This window comes from Tachysurus vachellii, chromosome 13 (assembly GCF_030014155.1).
Source record: "Tachysurus vachellii isolate PV-2020 chromosome 13, HZAU_Pvac_v1, whole genome shotgun sequence".
Lineage (NCBI taxonomy): Eukaryota > Metazoa > Chordata > Actinopteri > Siluriformes > Bagridae > Tachysurus > Tachysurus vachellii.
The window spans coordinates 17,822,931-17,839,676 of NC_083472.1; the positions used below are offsets into that span (position 1 = coordinate 17,822,931).

General features: G+C 38.9%; 1 protein-coding gene across 3 annotated transcripts in view; it reads right to left on the minus strand.

The window, feature by feature from the left end:
* The window catches only part of gria3b (glutamate receptor, ionotropic, AMPA 3b), a 124,204-nt gene that overhangs the window by 42,567 nt on the left and 64,891 nt on the right, over positions 1–16,746 (minus strand). For all 3 annotated transcript variants that reach the window (XR_009649377.1, XM_060885036.1, XM_060885035.1), the window contains exon 4: positions 7,343–7,530. Coding sequence is in view for 2 of the 3 variants with exons in the window: in XM_060885036.1 (XP_060741019.1) it covers positions 7,343–7,530 (188 nt within the window). In the remaining variant the exon portion in view is untranslated. The remainder of the gene's footprint in view (positions 1–7,342; positions 7,531–16,746) is intronic.

The window sequence follows — 16,746 nt, forward strand, 5'->3', positions numbered from 1 at the left end:
CTTTCTGGCCTTCAGCAACACTCCTGTACTGCAGGTGTCTTCAGAATCTCAAAGAGCTTAGAGGCACAAGCCTGTGTAATATTTCATAACCACTGCATAGGACTCCTTAAATCCTGCTAATAAATAAGAATGATGGTTGAGGTGGGATTATTCCTGTAGGAGCAGACTTGAGAGGCATTTAGGAGACTGGATTAGAGGAGTGGTTACAGTTAAAGTGTAGTAAATGCCACTTTCACTGTGACTGTAATCTTCTTTTTCACTGCCTCTGTGCCACACATTGATCCCACCTCTGGCTCCATCTCTCTTTTGTTCCCCTGAGGCAGGAAATGTTTTTTTTTCTTGTCCTTGAAAGGAGTTTCACTGCCTTGTGATTGGCAAAGATGGTCTTGTATGACCTTGTGCTCACCCAAAGCTCTAGTCTTCTCTCAAGGCCCAAAAAAGAGAGAATAATTCAAGGGGTTGTGGAATAAAAGGCAGCACAATACATTTGCTCTGGACATTCAATAAAAGTCTAAGCTCAGATCTGCTTGGTCATGTCAGCTTGTGCCTGACCTTTAACTAAAATGCTGCTCAGCACAAATGCTAGACCTGCATTAGATATTTGAGGTTGTCTGCAAAGGCCATAGATTGGATGAGACAAAATTAGACTCAAAATTAGGCAAGGATGAATGATAATCAGTATGCATGACCAGACTTCTGTGGCTTATATGATTGCCCTTTTATACTGAGAGACTGGATCTTTGCAGTTTAACATAGAAAATCAACCTCTCAGTGTGAGAGAAAATCCAGAACCCAAATAGGCATCCTTTTAATGTACACTCTTTAAAGTGTATTGCTTGGCTTATGGTGTTTCTGCATGAAACAACCTTTACATTTGATGAAGGCTCTTTAGAATCTTACATGCGTGACATTATGTTAATGATAGTAATAATATTTCATTACAAATTTACATGAGTAAAATTTTAGAATCGTCCAGGCCGCATTTTCTGCTGCATCTGATGTATTCTATTGTCATACCCATTAGCAAAAATGGGTTCATAACTGATATAAAAAAGATGATCATTTGATCTTGTTGGTTTTGGAACACATCAGGCACACCCTAAAGCCCAAGATGAGAAACCTCCCACTCCCACCTTTATTATACAAATTGCTGGATAAAATAACAAACTATTTTCAATCTGATCACACATGTCCAACATCTGATGCATCATCAATTTTTCTGGATATAACAGTTGTTGTGAGGCATAACTAATCAAAATGGCTCTGATTAGCTCTAGAACTCTGCTAGAAGACTCATTTATTTTCTCCACAATAAAGCATGCTTTTATGCCAAGAAACAAATAGGATGAGTGTGGGAATGCTTTCTAATTAACATATAAGAAGAGCTGTGGTTATCCTATATTGTTCTGGAAAAACAAAGAGGAAAGTGAATAGGCATTTATGGTGATGAGAGAGGACTAAGGAGAGAGAATGGCCAGACTGGTAAACTCAGATCATCAGAAAGCACAACATGTCAAACCATAAGGTAGATGGACTACAACAGCAGAAGACCATATCAGCTTCCAATTCTGTCAACCAAGAACGGCTGCAGTGGGCACAGTCTCGCTGAAACTGTACAGTTAAAAACTGGAAAAACGTAGCCTGGTGTGATGAATCTTGATTTCTGTTGAAGCAACATGAATCCATGGACCCAACCTGCCATATGTCACAATTCCAGGTTCATGGAGGTTGTATAATAGTATTGGGGAATGTTTATTTGTACATATGTGGCCTAATTATACTAATCATAGTTTGAAAGCCATTTCCTATTTGATTATTGTTGCTGAACATATCAGACTGGTTTCATGAACATGACAGTCACTGGATTTCAACACAGTTAAAAAGTTTGAAGATGAGATTCACAGCAAAAGTGCAACTGAAAAATCCAAGATTTGTGTAATATAATCTCAAAGCAATAATGCCAAGAATAATAGAATGTGCCCAGTATTAATATAGTGTTTGTTTACTAAATGTTTGGTGAACACCAGTGAATCTCATCACTGATTGGAGTCTAGTTTGAATTTCTTCTAGAGTAAAAGTAGACGATTTCGAAAAAGCAGTGGCATATTCAGGGATTTATTTCAGGGGTGAAGATAATAAATAAAATCACTGTGTGATCTGTATAGTTAAATGAAATACTGATAATAGACCCAGGGATGGCAATTTTGTTATATGTTGCCATAAAATACCTTGAAAGGTGCAATGAAAATGATTGAAATGAGATAATAATAATAAGAGGAAAATATACCCGTGTTTTTCTCCTCCTGCATTAAAATGTCCAGTTCTGTACAATCTGTCGCCTCAATGTCCCTATGCTCAGAGTACGACTGGATAAAAATACGATTAAGTATAGCATAATCCTCCTCTGTATGTTCACACAACTACAGCTGCACACAAAAGGAAGGACATTAGGACATTCGAAGTATCACCCCTCCGACATTAAAGCATTGTAGCATTTGATTCATTCTCACTTGTGATGACTGTTTCAAACCTTTTTGGTTCGTCAGCCGTTGATTTTGTTATTTAATTCAAGATCCAGTGCTAAAATGCTAAGCAGACTACATATAACACTTACTCTTTGAAACTGAATGGAAGCAGTGGGAGTGTTTTGGATGTCCATAGCTTAACCCTTTCCTACTACTAAGTTCGTTGAGCTGAGGTATTAAATATTCCCTTGAGCTACAAACTGTAGCAAAGCTTTTAAAACCTCATCCTTCTTGGGCTTGCTTCAAATCAAAGGAAACCAGCACACTGCTATTCCTGGCCTCTCTGGGTTGGCCCAGTTTTGCATGCTAGTGTCAATGTGCTGAGGTGGGATCACTTGCTCCTTTGATTTCACTGGTAAGAAAAGGCTTTGCTGTCTGCAAACACAAAAAAGTAGCAGGGGAAGACAGCAATCAATTAATGTTAATGTTAGAAGTTAAATCAAAGTAGTATGGAGCTTTGGATGTTCAGTACATTCCTTTGTGCATGGATGGGACTCTTTTTTTATTAAGCATTTCTTTTTTCAGGGGTTACATTGATTGAGATTTGGCTGAAATGAATCTTGACTGACAACATTAAACACAATGGAAAAAGTAAGAGTTTTATTTTATGATAATTCAGAAACGTTTCTGAAGTGGGGGTCTGGTGAAGGATTTGTTTTTAACTGCCACTGAAAACCAAGAAGGTATGAGTTCAGAAATCCTTCCCTCAAATCTAATCAGTGTTTCTGCTTCATTCACTAATGCATTTTGAAGTGCTGCAATAATCCCGAAACCAATATAAAATGAAATGAATGCAAAATCATTTAGGAAAAAATGCCATAGCAGCCAGTTTATTGACTTAATTAAAATGAATTTCAGGTGACATTTAAATGACAAACAACAACAAAAAACAACAAAACAAACAAACACAAAAAAAAAACCAAACAAAAAAACCCCACTGGATAATAAGCAGCAAAAAAGACCTGCTTTACATTATGGACTTAGTATGGACTTAGTTTTTGCCCAATTATAACTTTAAGACACAATTTCAGTGTACTAAAGGTTTCATGTTTTAATCTTGTTCTGCTGCACCAACTACCCAGAAGGGAGAAATGGCTCAATGCAGCCATGTTAGCTGTTGCTTTAAGAAACCACAGCATTAACAGAAATGACTAGAGACAAACTAAACACAGCATACGTTTTAGGAGAGATTCACACATAAAGGAGAGAATGTATACCTGGATATGCCATTTTAGACTACAGACCAGCATTTGATCCTTTCTTGATGTTTATTGGATGGTAATCGATATTTATTATAATGTAAAGGATTTTATTTTTCTTTGAGATACTATTGACAATAACACTCAGGAATCAACCTGACAATATCTGACCCTTAATCACTACCTTCGAATGAAATTCCAGATGGACCTCAAAATCGGTTCAGAAACACTCAGGTTTCTAAGCAGGATCCGTTTGACAGTATCTTTTCTGCTCTTCCTCTCTCAGTCCTTGTGCATACGACAAATGACAAGCAGCTGTAAGTGTGGAAACGAGGGCCCTCTCATCCACAACTGAGCACGCACATCATGAATTTCATGAATTCTGATGTTGTGGCAGCAGAAAATCAAGAGTATCCATCTTGCCTATCTAGATCTTATTTTTCTTCTTGGAGAAACAAAGCTAAAATGACCCTCTCCACTGCGTGTGGCAAGTGTTTTCCTAAGTAGGTTTCAGTGCTGTTTTCTAGCTTTGGTCTAATGTCTGGTGTACTCCATCTATCTGTCTGACACTACAAACTCCATTGCAGACTTTGAACAGCTTGCAAGCCTTGGGCCTGACCCAGATGCCATTTATTCACTGGGATTCATTTTTCAGAGCAGACTGCTGCCTGTAAGCGGACTTCTGCATCAAAAAGTGATGAGGGTCCACCATCCCAGCCCAGGCAAGTGAAAGAGTCAAGACACATGCACCCTAAGGATACCGTGGGTGACACATAGTCATGCCAGTGTAATTACTCAAACTGTGCAGCAATTGGAACAAATAAGTATAATTTCACTAATACAGTTAACAGTTAACCAAGATTCTATGAGAATATGAATAAGAACCAATAGAGCCACTAGAGGTTCTTAAGGTAGGTGCCTGTAAATCATAGTCATGACCCTAGGAGTCATGACTGTAAAATGTATGTAATAGGAATACAGCAATTGACAGCCAAAAAAGTGTGTAGGTATGCCAAGCAGCATAATCTCTTTCTTCTGTAATCACAGAAAACGTACCAATCACAGGCAACTCTGAGCTCATGTATGTGGAAGGGCTAGATAGCACTTTCCTCTGAGTGCGCTAGGCTGCTCTGTGACACAACATGAACAGGAGTTTAAAAAGATGCCGTTGTCTGACTTCACATGTCTTGAAAAAAGAAGGTGTTAGTCCTCATCTTCCCCAGTTGTTAGCTGTTGTTTGATAGGTGAGAGCTGGCTTGTGGGTGTGAAATAGCAGGTGACCAAATTGGGCAGAAAATAGAGAAAAGGATGTCCCTGAATGTAACAAGTTTGAGAAACCTTGTTCTAGAGTGTACAGAACATCTGTAATACGTGTTACCTTTTTTAGGGAATATGGAGTAGCACATCAATTCAGCAAGCAGGTATTTTTCCAGATTGAGGTCTCAGGGATTTTCAATTTTACATGCTGGGGCAATATCAAAAAGCGATTGTTGTTTCTGCAGACAACATAATATAGCCTACTTCATATCACAACATGCCACACCATCTAAATAGAACAGCCTACAAGCAGCCATATCATCCTCACATTGGCTGTGCTTTCCCACACAACCTGATTGAGACAGATACGCCCTGGACCTAGCTGTCCTCTCGAGCAAACATGAGCCTCTGGAGACCCCGGGCACCTCCACCTCAGTAGCTTTGCTTAAAAACCATAAAGGAGAGCAGGCATACTTCACTGGCTGGCAATAAAAAGTGAATCTCCTCCTTTCACCGTGGCTTATCTCTATTCTTGCTCACAGCAGCAGGGCGTCATATGCTGATGGAGCCCGTGGCTGCCCATTTCTGATCCTGACTCTGCAGTTCCATCCTACTGTCATTCACTGATCCAAGGTCCGGAAGCTTCTCTGAGCCTCTGCAGTGTGAGGAGATTAGTCCTATTACATTCAATTTAGTCAAAGTATGCTGAAGTGGGTGGAAAAAAAGAATACTGTCTGCCCTGGAGGCCAATAACTGGTACTTCCTCCTCTAATTTCCCCTAATTCTTCTCTCCTTCCTCCAATCTATCTCTTGACTTAATCTGCTGAAATATTTAGCACAAATGCAGTTTAGGGAAAAAACTGGGTGTAAAACTGACTTTCATTTATAGCCATGGAAAAACTTTGATTGGAATTTAAGGCAGAGAGGTTGAATATATTAATAGTGCATGATATCACATCTACAGTTAAACCCAATTAAAAAAAAGAAAAGATTGATAGCAGCTACGGTCACAAATGAAGCATTGCATGTTTTCCTTACTTTAAGATTATGGGATCGTTCTTTCTTGTAAAGCTAAGAAATAAGCCATTTTTAAAAAAAAAAATCCGCTTCTATTTTGGTTTACAGAGATTTACAAAACAATCATTACACACAATTGTATAAGGCAATGCCACTGTCTGTGTCTGTATCTGTTTCTGTTTAGTGCTCCAATTATCAGTATGCATACTGTATCTGTACCTGGTATTAAACCCAAAGTGGGGGTGGCATAAAAAATACAAAACTTATCACTCTCTGCACCCAAAAGTAATAAGAAAAAGAAAATATTACAAATGCTACTAGCATCCCAATTTAAACCACTGCTACCCTGACTAGACTTGGCTGTTGTAAATATTCAGGGTCTTTGTTAGTCCTACCCACTGACCACTTGCTGTTTGACAATCTAAACACTTGCTTAGGATTCTGCCACTGATGCACACCTTTAGTGCCAAGCAAGTGCCATGTGAAGCTTTAATAAAAGTATTACAAACAATAAATCCCCCATATATCACCTCCTTTCCTGTTCATTCAGAATAAAGAATACATATTTGGTTACATCATTTGGTTATTTAATAATCTAAGAAACTAATAGATATAAATCAGTGATCTCACATATAGAAAGAAATTCTAAATTTAGAGTTGATTGCTTAATACGGGGGGGGGGGGGGAGAGTGGCTTAGTGGTTAGCACGTTCGCCTCACACCTCCAGGGTTGGGGGTTCGATTCCCACCTCTGCATTGTGTGTGTGGAGTTTGCATGTTCTCCCCGTGCCTCGGGGGTTTCCTCCGGGTACTCCGGTTTCCTCCCCTGGTCCAAAGACATGCATGGTAAGTTGATTGGCATCTCTGGAAAATTGTCCGTAGTGTGTGATTACGTGAGTGAATGAGAGTGTGTGTGCCCTGTGATGGGTTGGCACTCCGTCCAGGGTGTATCCTGCCTTGATCCCCGATGACGCCTGATATAGGCACAGGCTCCCCGTGACCCAGGTAGTTCGGATAAGTGGTAGAAAATGAGTGAGTGAGTGAGTGAGTGAGTGCTTAATACAAGCAGATATGGTATTGATCTTCACATCTGCACATCCCCCAAATCTAGTCATCTTTATTGTGTTCCTGGTGAGTTGACCTCCACTCACACTCACATTTCTTTTGTCATGCAATTGACATGGTTGAAGTGGTGGCAAAGATAGACATAGAGATTAACATGCTGGGATAGCAATGAGATTTGTAGACACCTTCGACATTAAAGTTAGCAGGCTGGAAACAGGGCTTGGTGCTATAAAACTGCCAATTTTTCCGATTATTGGAAAGTGATTGAGAGATCTTTTACCTGCTCTAAGATGGTGTTGATCCTGTCTACTTCACAGTCAATGAGATAGCGCTTCTCCTGCCTTCTGTCCATTTCCTCGAGGATGCGTCTGTACTCCTGTGGGTCTGTCACACTCCCAACTGATCGGGCTGTCACCTGCCAGTTGTTTGCCACTGCTGCCTCCATTATGGCTTGGAGTATGGAAAATCCTGAAGACAAAAGCCACAATATTTTAGACCATGTGTCCTTTACAGCGTAACCGTGGAACCATGTAAAATGCAACACTGACATTTTGCTTATTAAAAACAGAAAGCCTGGATATTAGAAACATCACAACATTGACGGTTGCCCTTTGACACAATATACAGATCAGAAAGAATGGCAAATGTAGATATTTGAACGGTTGCAACATGTACTGGAGCTAAATGAGAAAGTCAATATAGTGTAGAGCATAAAGATTTTTTACTAAGTTCATTTTCATTCAGGTGACATTTCCTGTCCTTGGGACAAAGGGTGAGATGGGCAAAGCATCGACCTTGAAAAGAAAAAGAAAAGAAAACGACCTTGTAGGAATATTGAGAACATTTCCATACATAACTCATGTCATATCTCATTAAATATATTGGTTTAACTGAGCTACCTGCTTCTTGGTACCAAAATCGCATTCTAGTTTGGTGTCAGCTACGTGTTTTCCAAAGCAATAGACTTTAGATCATAGCAATAGATCATTTCTGTATTGCAGGGGTCAAGAAATTATTTTTTTTCACCCAACCCATACCACATGTTCCCAGACCCTGCATAACTCCACTGTTCCAATTTTACCACAGCACATTCTGAAATTTGACAATTTGTTAAAAACATGAGTCTGTTATAAAGTCAGTTGAAACATATTATTGTAACACTGAAATCATGGGTTTGGATTTTCCCGCACAGTACGTTGTGTTTTCCGTTTTCAGTCCAATTCAGTCACATTATATATGGAAAGTAATTCAACAATCACAGTAATACCCTACAGCATGAGTCCAACTACAGGCAGTTAGAGGCAGTAATAAGGTTGTCCATAGTCCTAATCAGTAATACATTCAAGGGCCTAATAATGGAAGATGTAAATATCAAGCAGGAAACTGGAACACAGGAAACAAGTCTTTTAAAAAAAATGCATGATACAGTCAAGACTTCAGAAGATATAATAAAATGCTTGTGATTTTCCCAATGCACAGAATAATACTACAATATCGGGCTTCTATCTTTCACACCTGTCTTGGCTTCTGGATTCCGATTCTATAACCAACCAGTGAACAGTAACTAGAGTTTAATTACAATGCTTCAGACATTACATAAAAGGTGCCTAAATTATTCATTATGACAGGGATAGGGGGTAATGTTAAACAGCCCTATGTTAACAGCTACTTGTCAACCTTCATTTATGAATTTAATTGGATTATTTTTTCCAGGTAAGGTTGAGATAATTGGATGATAAATGAAAAAGGAAGCAGATGAAGGCAAGAACAAAATTACAGGACTTTAGGTACATCTTTTTGCTCTATGAGTCCTCCAGAAGCTATCTAAAATCAGTGATTATAGACATGGTGAAAGAGGGCACTTATACAGTCCAAGGGCTAAAGATAAGGACTCAAAACTTCCTTGGGATTTATCTGTGCATGTGACTTCCATACAACAGGGCTATTTTTCACATTTGAACCAATAACGCTTAGCTGTCCATGCAGATGGAATTGGAGTGCTAATTCTTGTTGATGATAAAGTGCACAGCCCACACGGGTCAATATGGAATTATGCAAAATACTTAGGTCTGAATGGTAACCAGGCTGAAAGGACATGTCAATGATAAAGCAAAGTGTCATGTCTGCAACTTCTTTATTCTGAGCACACAGATTTCTCTTTCCTTCAGGTTCCTGCTTAGTCCCTTGCAGCTCAGTCCTTGCTGTCTCAGGCGCAGCATGGAGCTATCACAACATAGCTTCACACTCTGCGAAATGACCTTTCGGAAGAAAAGCTGGCCAACCAGATAGAACAAATGCCCCATATGCCACCTATCCAAAAAGTGAAGCAAAACGAGACTGAAAGAAAGTGTGCGTCATGAACTCCAAGCTCATCTGGAAACATGAAAATCAAATGTGGGAACGATTGCAAGAATCTTTTATTCGCTCACATAGTATCATAGTATCGATCATAATTTGGTACTGCAATTAGGCTAAAGAACAGTCACATGAGAAAACCAATATAAATGGAATCTTCTCACACCATTTCTTTTTTTTCATTAATACCTCATAACATTTATTTGATCCTAATTCTTTCATGTAGAAATTAGGAAATGTAATGACTATTTGGCAGCAGGAATAATGTTAGAAATTAGGGTTAATCTTTCCTACCTTTCAGTCAAATATCTCATGTGAGAAATAAAACTTTATTAAATGTACTGTACCAGGCTGTATTACAACACATACTAGGAGTGTATTTGTTTCTTATAATAGCATATTCCAAAATGTATTATTCCTTGTGTACAACATAAATTTGCCAACAATGAATTTTTCCTCACCAGCTCTGATTTTGCTGTCTATTGTGACCAGAAAGCACAAAGACCTCTGTACTGAGGACACTGAACTCACTGAATGTTACAAAACAACATATTTTACAATAAAAAAAAATTCTAAAGATGTATTTGACTATGAAGAAGTTTAGCAATATTTAAATTTAGATTTTAATTTGATTTAATTCATTCTGGCAAGAACTACACTGAAACATGGCTGTGTGCTCATATGGATGTTGCCCCAGTCATTGATATTGTATATATCATCTATCAGCAAATGAATCTCTAGCCCTTGAACTTGAACCATGCCTCACAGAGAAGAGCAGACATGCTTGTCAGAACGGATTCGTCTCTCGGAACAAATTAGGCACGTAGGCTAATATGCTCTGATATGCCATTAAATGAATCAGGGTGACATTCAAATGTTTCTGGTGGCAGTGAGGCAGCATTCACCTCAATTTCAGCTAAAAGTTAAGCAGTGAACCAGCATATAAAACATGACTTCATTTTTTCTGCATATCTCGTCTTTTAGCTAAGCCTGAGCTGTATGTGAGAAGGCCAAATGTTTGGGACGGAACTCACATTCTCCTGATTATCATCAAAACAGCCTTTTCATTTTGAAACAGTCGATTAAAACCAGCACAATCTCAGTGTAGCGCTACAAGGCCAATATGAATGGGAACAACAGAATCCATTTAAGATTCTTAAACAGATTCAATCCCCTTGTGAATACACATTTTTATGGAAATTCCAAGATGAAATTTGGCTTGGGGTAAATATACAGAGGAATGGATGTACTTTGTGTTGACTTCTCCTAAGTCAGCAGAATAGTTTTCGTCCAGATTTAAAACCCTGACGTTAAACAGCTATAAAGAAAAATTAGAAGCAGTCTTTCTCTTCAGCCAGGACGGAGCAGATGTGTTGAAATACTTAATGGTCTATTTTTTGCGCTTAATATGGAATGAGAAAGCTTATTAATTTTAGATCTTGAACTGGAATTATAATTTGTCACTGTACATTTCCAAAAGTCTTTTTGAATAGAGATTTATAAAAGACGTGCCTGCTGCTCTTGGGCCAGAGACCATCTAAAGGATGATCAAAATAGACACTCATTGGCCACTTTATTAGGAACATTAAGGCAAAAAAAGGCTACAACATCCGAAATCTTCAATTCAATTCAGTTTATTTGTACAGAGGTTTTAGCACTGGTCATTGTAACAAAGCATCTTAACAGAATATAAATAAAATCAGGATATACAATCTAAATGTATAAATTTAGCAATTTATCCCTCATGAGCAAGCCAGTGGTGACAGAAGCAAGGAATAACTACCTGAAACAATATTAGGAATAGATTTTGAGAGTAACCAGACTCCACAAGTGTGATAGCGTGATTTTAAATATTTTCTTGACTATAACTGTGCACTATATGGTCAAAAAATGCAGTTATGTAAGCAGGATATTTATTCTAGTTTGAACATGAAGTTTACATTGTTGAGGTTTTCAACAAACTGATGGAGACTTGAGTACAAAACTGTTTGTGGAAATTGCAGTTCTAAAGCTATCATAGCAACTGTAGTCATTGTAGTCATTGCAATCCAAAGTCATCTCATGGTTTCTAAGTAGTCACAGTAATCCCATGTATCTTTAGGCTGTACATGTGAGAGCATCTTCAGAAGCAGCGAGTGCCACATCCACCTCCTCAACATTGGGTTCTACATCTCTCTCAGCCCATAACAGGAAAATAAACCAAAGCTTTTGGTCTTTATCTAAGTTTTATTGAACTGCTGCCTCAATAAAGGCTGATTACATAATTGCATGAATGGGCAGGTGTGCAGGTGTATCTATATCCTTATTTACTCTATATGAGGTCTAACTTTGATGCAAGAGCCATCTCTAACAAAAAATCTGCCATATGCAATCACCACTTTATGCAAGTCTGAGCTGTGCGACAGTGCGGCGAATGTAATGTGCTGGGCCACATAAATTCAGGAGACGACGACAAGATTTCCTTATCGGGATCTATAAATTCCCCATGCTGGGGCAATGCTGCGAGACGATGAAGGCTGTTTCTGATTACACTCCTGAGAGCTCATCATTCCTTTGAGCCAGGCACTTTTTAAAATGCCATAAAGCTGCTGAGTGTGGCGGAGTGTTTCCTGCTTGTTAATGCAGGCAACGTCTGAACTCTGTCATTCTTAACCCTGAACCCTCTGCACTTTACTGACAGGCACGTGCCTGTTTGAGCGGGTCAACGTTACTTAACCCCCAACACACACACATCCACATGCTATACAATCCCTTCCCCATTACCCAATCAGTCCCTTCGGTTAATGAGCGACTTTATTATCATCCTTGATGCTCCAGCAGCTGTGTCGACAGCTTTGGAGATAAAGGAGTGTAATATTCAGCATAGCCGCTGTCCTCTTCCTTTCATCTGGAGGTCAGCTAGGAGGCTATCTAAACACAGAGCGCTATTCATTTGTTTGTTGTTTACATTTCTCATGACGTGCCAGTCCAAGCTTTCTCGCCTGTAATGTTGTAAATATAGTTTGGAGTGTGCCAGCAGTGTACTTGGCATCATGTCTCGCTGTATGATGTGCTGGCTTTCTACAGGCCAGAGCTGTCGATTTAGAAGCACACTGATCCGCATCAATACGAACAGAAAAAAGTATATAGTACATATAGTCTGTTACTCTGTTGCTCCTAATATCCAGATGGGCATTTGGATTTAAACCCAAACTGAGCAGGAAGATTTTTTTAAATACATTTTAAAAAAAAATGAAAACATTTTTGCACAACCGTTTTGCCCACTGAAGCTTTTGAAAAAACTATAAACAACCCAAATTTGAAACACTAGCAATGTAAACATGTTCTGTAAATGCTGGCCCTAACAGTCCCTCAACCTCGGCTACATCCATGGAGTTCATATTTGGTCCAACTGGAGAAGATTTTTTTTTTTTGCGCTACTTGGACTGGTAAAATATTAAGCACAGGATTCTTCTTTTAAACCTCTAGCAGTAAAAACATTCTATGCTACCTGTACTCATGCTCGACATGCATGGAAGATAGCTTTGGCTGAAAGCATGTTGTGATGACATTAATCACCACGTCTTGTGGAAAATTGCAGTCTCCTCTGAATATCTTGTAATTTGCTTGATATCGTGTTCATTCCTGTGATTGAAAAATTCAAGAAATCCTGGAGGTACATCCTATAAGGCTTAACACAGGTCAGTTTATAATCACATGGTTATTATTTTGGTTTTATTTGGTAAATTTTTTATTTCATATTTTCTAACAAATTCATTTATATTTCCCAAAATATAAACAAACTACAACCCTTATTTAAATCACTTCAATGTGTTTATATGATGGTTTGCATATGTGTGTGTGTCCTTGAATGCATTTGAGTGTATGCATGTGTGTGTACAGAATGTGTGTGTGCGTGTGCTCATGTGTGTGTGATTTTTTTCTTCTTACATTTTCTTTAATGCTTACAATATTTTTGTGGCACTATGGTACTGACATTAAAAGGAATTCTCTTCTCTTCTTTTCTCCTCTCCTCTCCTCTTCTATCCTAAGGATCCATTTAGAACACATTATCTGTTTATTCAGAATAATATATTCAGAAATAATGGCAAACATAATCTATTTGAAAATATTGTAGCGCTGCTGTGCTGTGGTAAAGCGGGTGCTCATTTGCATACCCATGAGCTCCTGTGGCCCGTTAATGTGATGTTTAATGTCTTTGTTCTACTAGATAGTTTGTTGTTAAAGAAAATATGTGAGATATGTGTTGTGTGTTTGACCATCCATCTGAATACTGACGCATTTAATTCTCTGGCTAACCATTAAAACTGTACATGTGTTTTTAAATATGAAATGCTCTCCTGGTCAAACCTCCTCCTTGCTAATGCAACAATATCAACATTCCAATATGGTACTAGAAAAAAAGCTAGTATTGCCTCATTGCTACTGTAAAAGCTATTTCCTAATGCAAAAAAAATAGATTATTCAAAAGAACATTCCCTTTTTACAGAGCAGTCAGCGATGCCACCATGTAAATCGTGCAGGCTGCTGGAAGCACACAGTATTAGCTCCAGCCTCTTCGCTATGAACCGGATCTTAACAGGATGAAGTTTGAAGTGTCACCCATGGCGTCTCAGCCATAATTGAATTTACTTGTATCTAATCTTCTTTCCTTCTACTGATGCTTCTTTCAGGCTGCTCATTAAAAGATCTTGAGTTGGTATGGCTTGTCACCAGCCTTCCTGAGCTCTTCTCTGCCCTATGCCTGTCTCTGTGAAGCCGGCTTTATTTAAACACACAATTCAAAAGGAGTAAATTGTCCGTCTTCCCCTGGTCGGTACATGCATACTGATCAAGGCCTTGACAACTTCACCACCACTGAAGCAGCTCTACCTCTCACTTGATTAACTTCTTTTAAGTCCATGTTATTTTCTGTAAACATAATACTGTGGAAAAGTATTTTTAGTAAATACGATGCTGTGGCTTGCTGTTATATTTTCACTGTACACAATGTGGTGTCTGGATCTAAACAAAGATATTTGAAAGCAATGCTTGAAGGACATGGGGGAAGATGAAAGTGGGTCTTTTGTAATTGCCCTTCCTGAACAAGAGAGCCACTGTGTGGGTCCAACGAGATAAAGCCCAGACGCCCGGCACAGGAGATTATGGCACAGGACTTTTTCAGAGCCCTGGGTTACCACGAAATAGAACGTTCCTGAAAATCCGTATGAGATCCTTTTTGACTCGATAAGGCAGATTAGGACACACACAATTTCTGACCACACGCACCCAAATAAAAAGGCACTGAGTTGCAGACAATAAAAAAGCTCAAATGTGAGAAATAGTAAAAGAGGCCACTGCTGCTTTTAAGCTAGTGGAAATTCTCAAGCATTTCTATTCCAAAAAAAAAGTGACCCCTTCCACTACCCTTTTGTTAGGATGAACGTAATGAGTAGATCTTCATTATCTTCATTGTCTTTCAGCAAATGTAAATGATACACCTGCTTAATGTTTGATGAATACTTGTCTCGGTGCTGCTTGTACTTGTTGAGTACATCACTGTGTCCAGTGGCTCAGCAGAATAAAGCATCTAAACCAGGCAGAGATGTTAGTTTCGTGAAGGAATAGCGTATCTGAATCGTTAATTAAGATCCTCACCTGTCTCCCCTCCTGTCTGTTGTTTCCTCTAAAAAAAATATGAGAAAGCAATCATCCTGGAACTTTGCTGAGTGTGTTCTATGAATTTCTGAGAGGTTGATGGGGGGAAAACAGAAATCTGAACCTTTGATGTAGCATTTTCTCACTAATTAAAATGAGCTCAAGCCAAGCACAGTCCTAATCACTCAGACACCTGACGCATGAAGCTGGATAAAGCAGAGCAATGCATAAAGCATATCTTTAAAAATGCATGTATCCGTCAGGATTGAGGGTCCCTCGCTGCTGCCTTTCGTTTCAACGGCCCACACTTCTGTGGCCTGCAGCTACACACACACACACACACATACACACATACACACACACACACGCAAACACACACACACACAAGCACCTGCATGGTCGGTGTAAAGCGCACCTCCGCAGAAACACAGCCTACACTCATGGACACGATGCAATTATCTGTTACATCAGCCAAGTGAGTCATAAACTGAACTGAAAATATAGATTTTCTTCACACTGTGGTAAAAAAAGGACATTGGATATCTTACAACGCTTTCCTCTGAATATTTCATCTACCTCAGATTTTGGTTGGAAGCTTTTCAGAGTCAAAAACATGAAGGAAATCTGAGTGTGGTTAAACCAAGCATTTTATTTTGCAGTGAAGGTGAGTAGCAAAGAAATGTTGAGGTAAAAATAGTCATAAGTGAACAAATCAAGCATGCTTTCCAGAGTACAGGCAATATAACAAGAATGATGCTGCTTTAGTGCTTCACGTCCTTTTCTACATACTGTATGTTAATGAATTATATAATGCCGATGAACACCTGGCATCGCACGGCAACAGGAACAGCTATCTCGTTCTGATTAAGTCTTGTTTTTGCAGCAGTTGTGTTACTCCGATGGAATATTCTCTTACATTAGCTGGGATGGATTCTAAAATAATATAGGAGTTAGAGACAGAAATGTTGCATGTTAGCTAAGAATACTTTTTTTATAGAATTCATTTTTAACAAACCAAGACCAATGAAGCTTAAAGGTAGGGTCTCTGTTGTTTGAAAGCCAATGCTGACATTTGAAATCACCAAAACAAACACGCCCCTAAACCAAATGGGTCCCACCCCTGTATTGATAGCTCCGTCCCAAATATACATACGTAACCGAGGCAACTAATGGAAAGAAATGTGTCTATCATAGCTGAAGGGAAGAACAATACGATTGCAGATAAACAAACAAGCAAAAATGACACAAAAGCATAATCATGTAAAGGACGGCATATATTAGTTCTGTGTAACAAAGCAAAACCTACGTTACACACCTATCGAAAAGGAAAAAAACGGCCTCGGCGTCTTAAGTAAAGTTGGTCGCATATTCACAGATTGGTTTCCCGAGTCAATAACTCCTGAGCTAAACACTGTTACTAGCAAAACATGGTTGTAGCTGCCTCTCTACATTACTACAATAGAAAAGAGGTGTTATTTGTGTAGTAACAGCGTTTAGCTCAGGAGTTATTTACTTGGGAAACTCGAATCTGTGAATATGCGGCCAACTTCCTGCTCCTTCAGTTCTCTCCAGCGCTGGAAAGCTGATCCTATATTAACACGGGTCCTGCTTCTTGCCTTATTGTAAGCCTTTCTTCGCATTCCTTCTTTGTTTTTATCCTCAATGTCAATGTTAAAACCGCTTTCTGCTAAT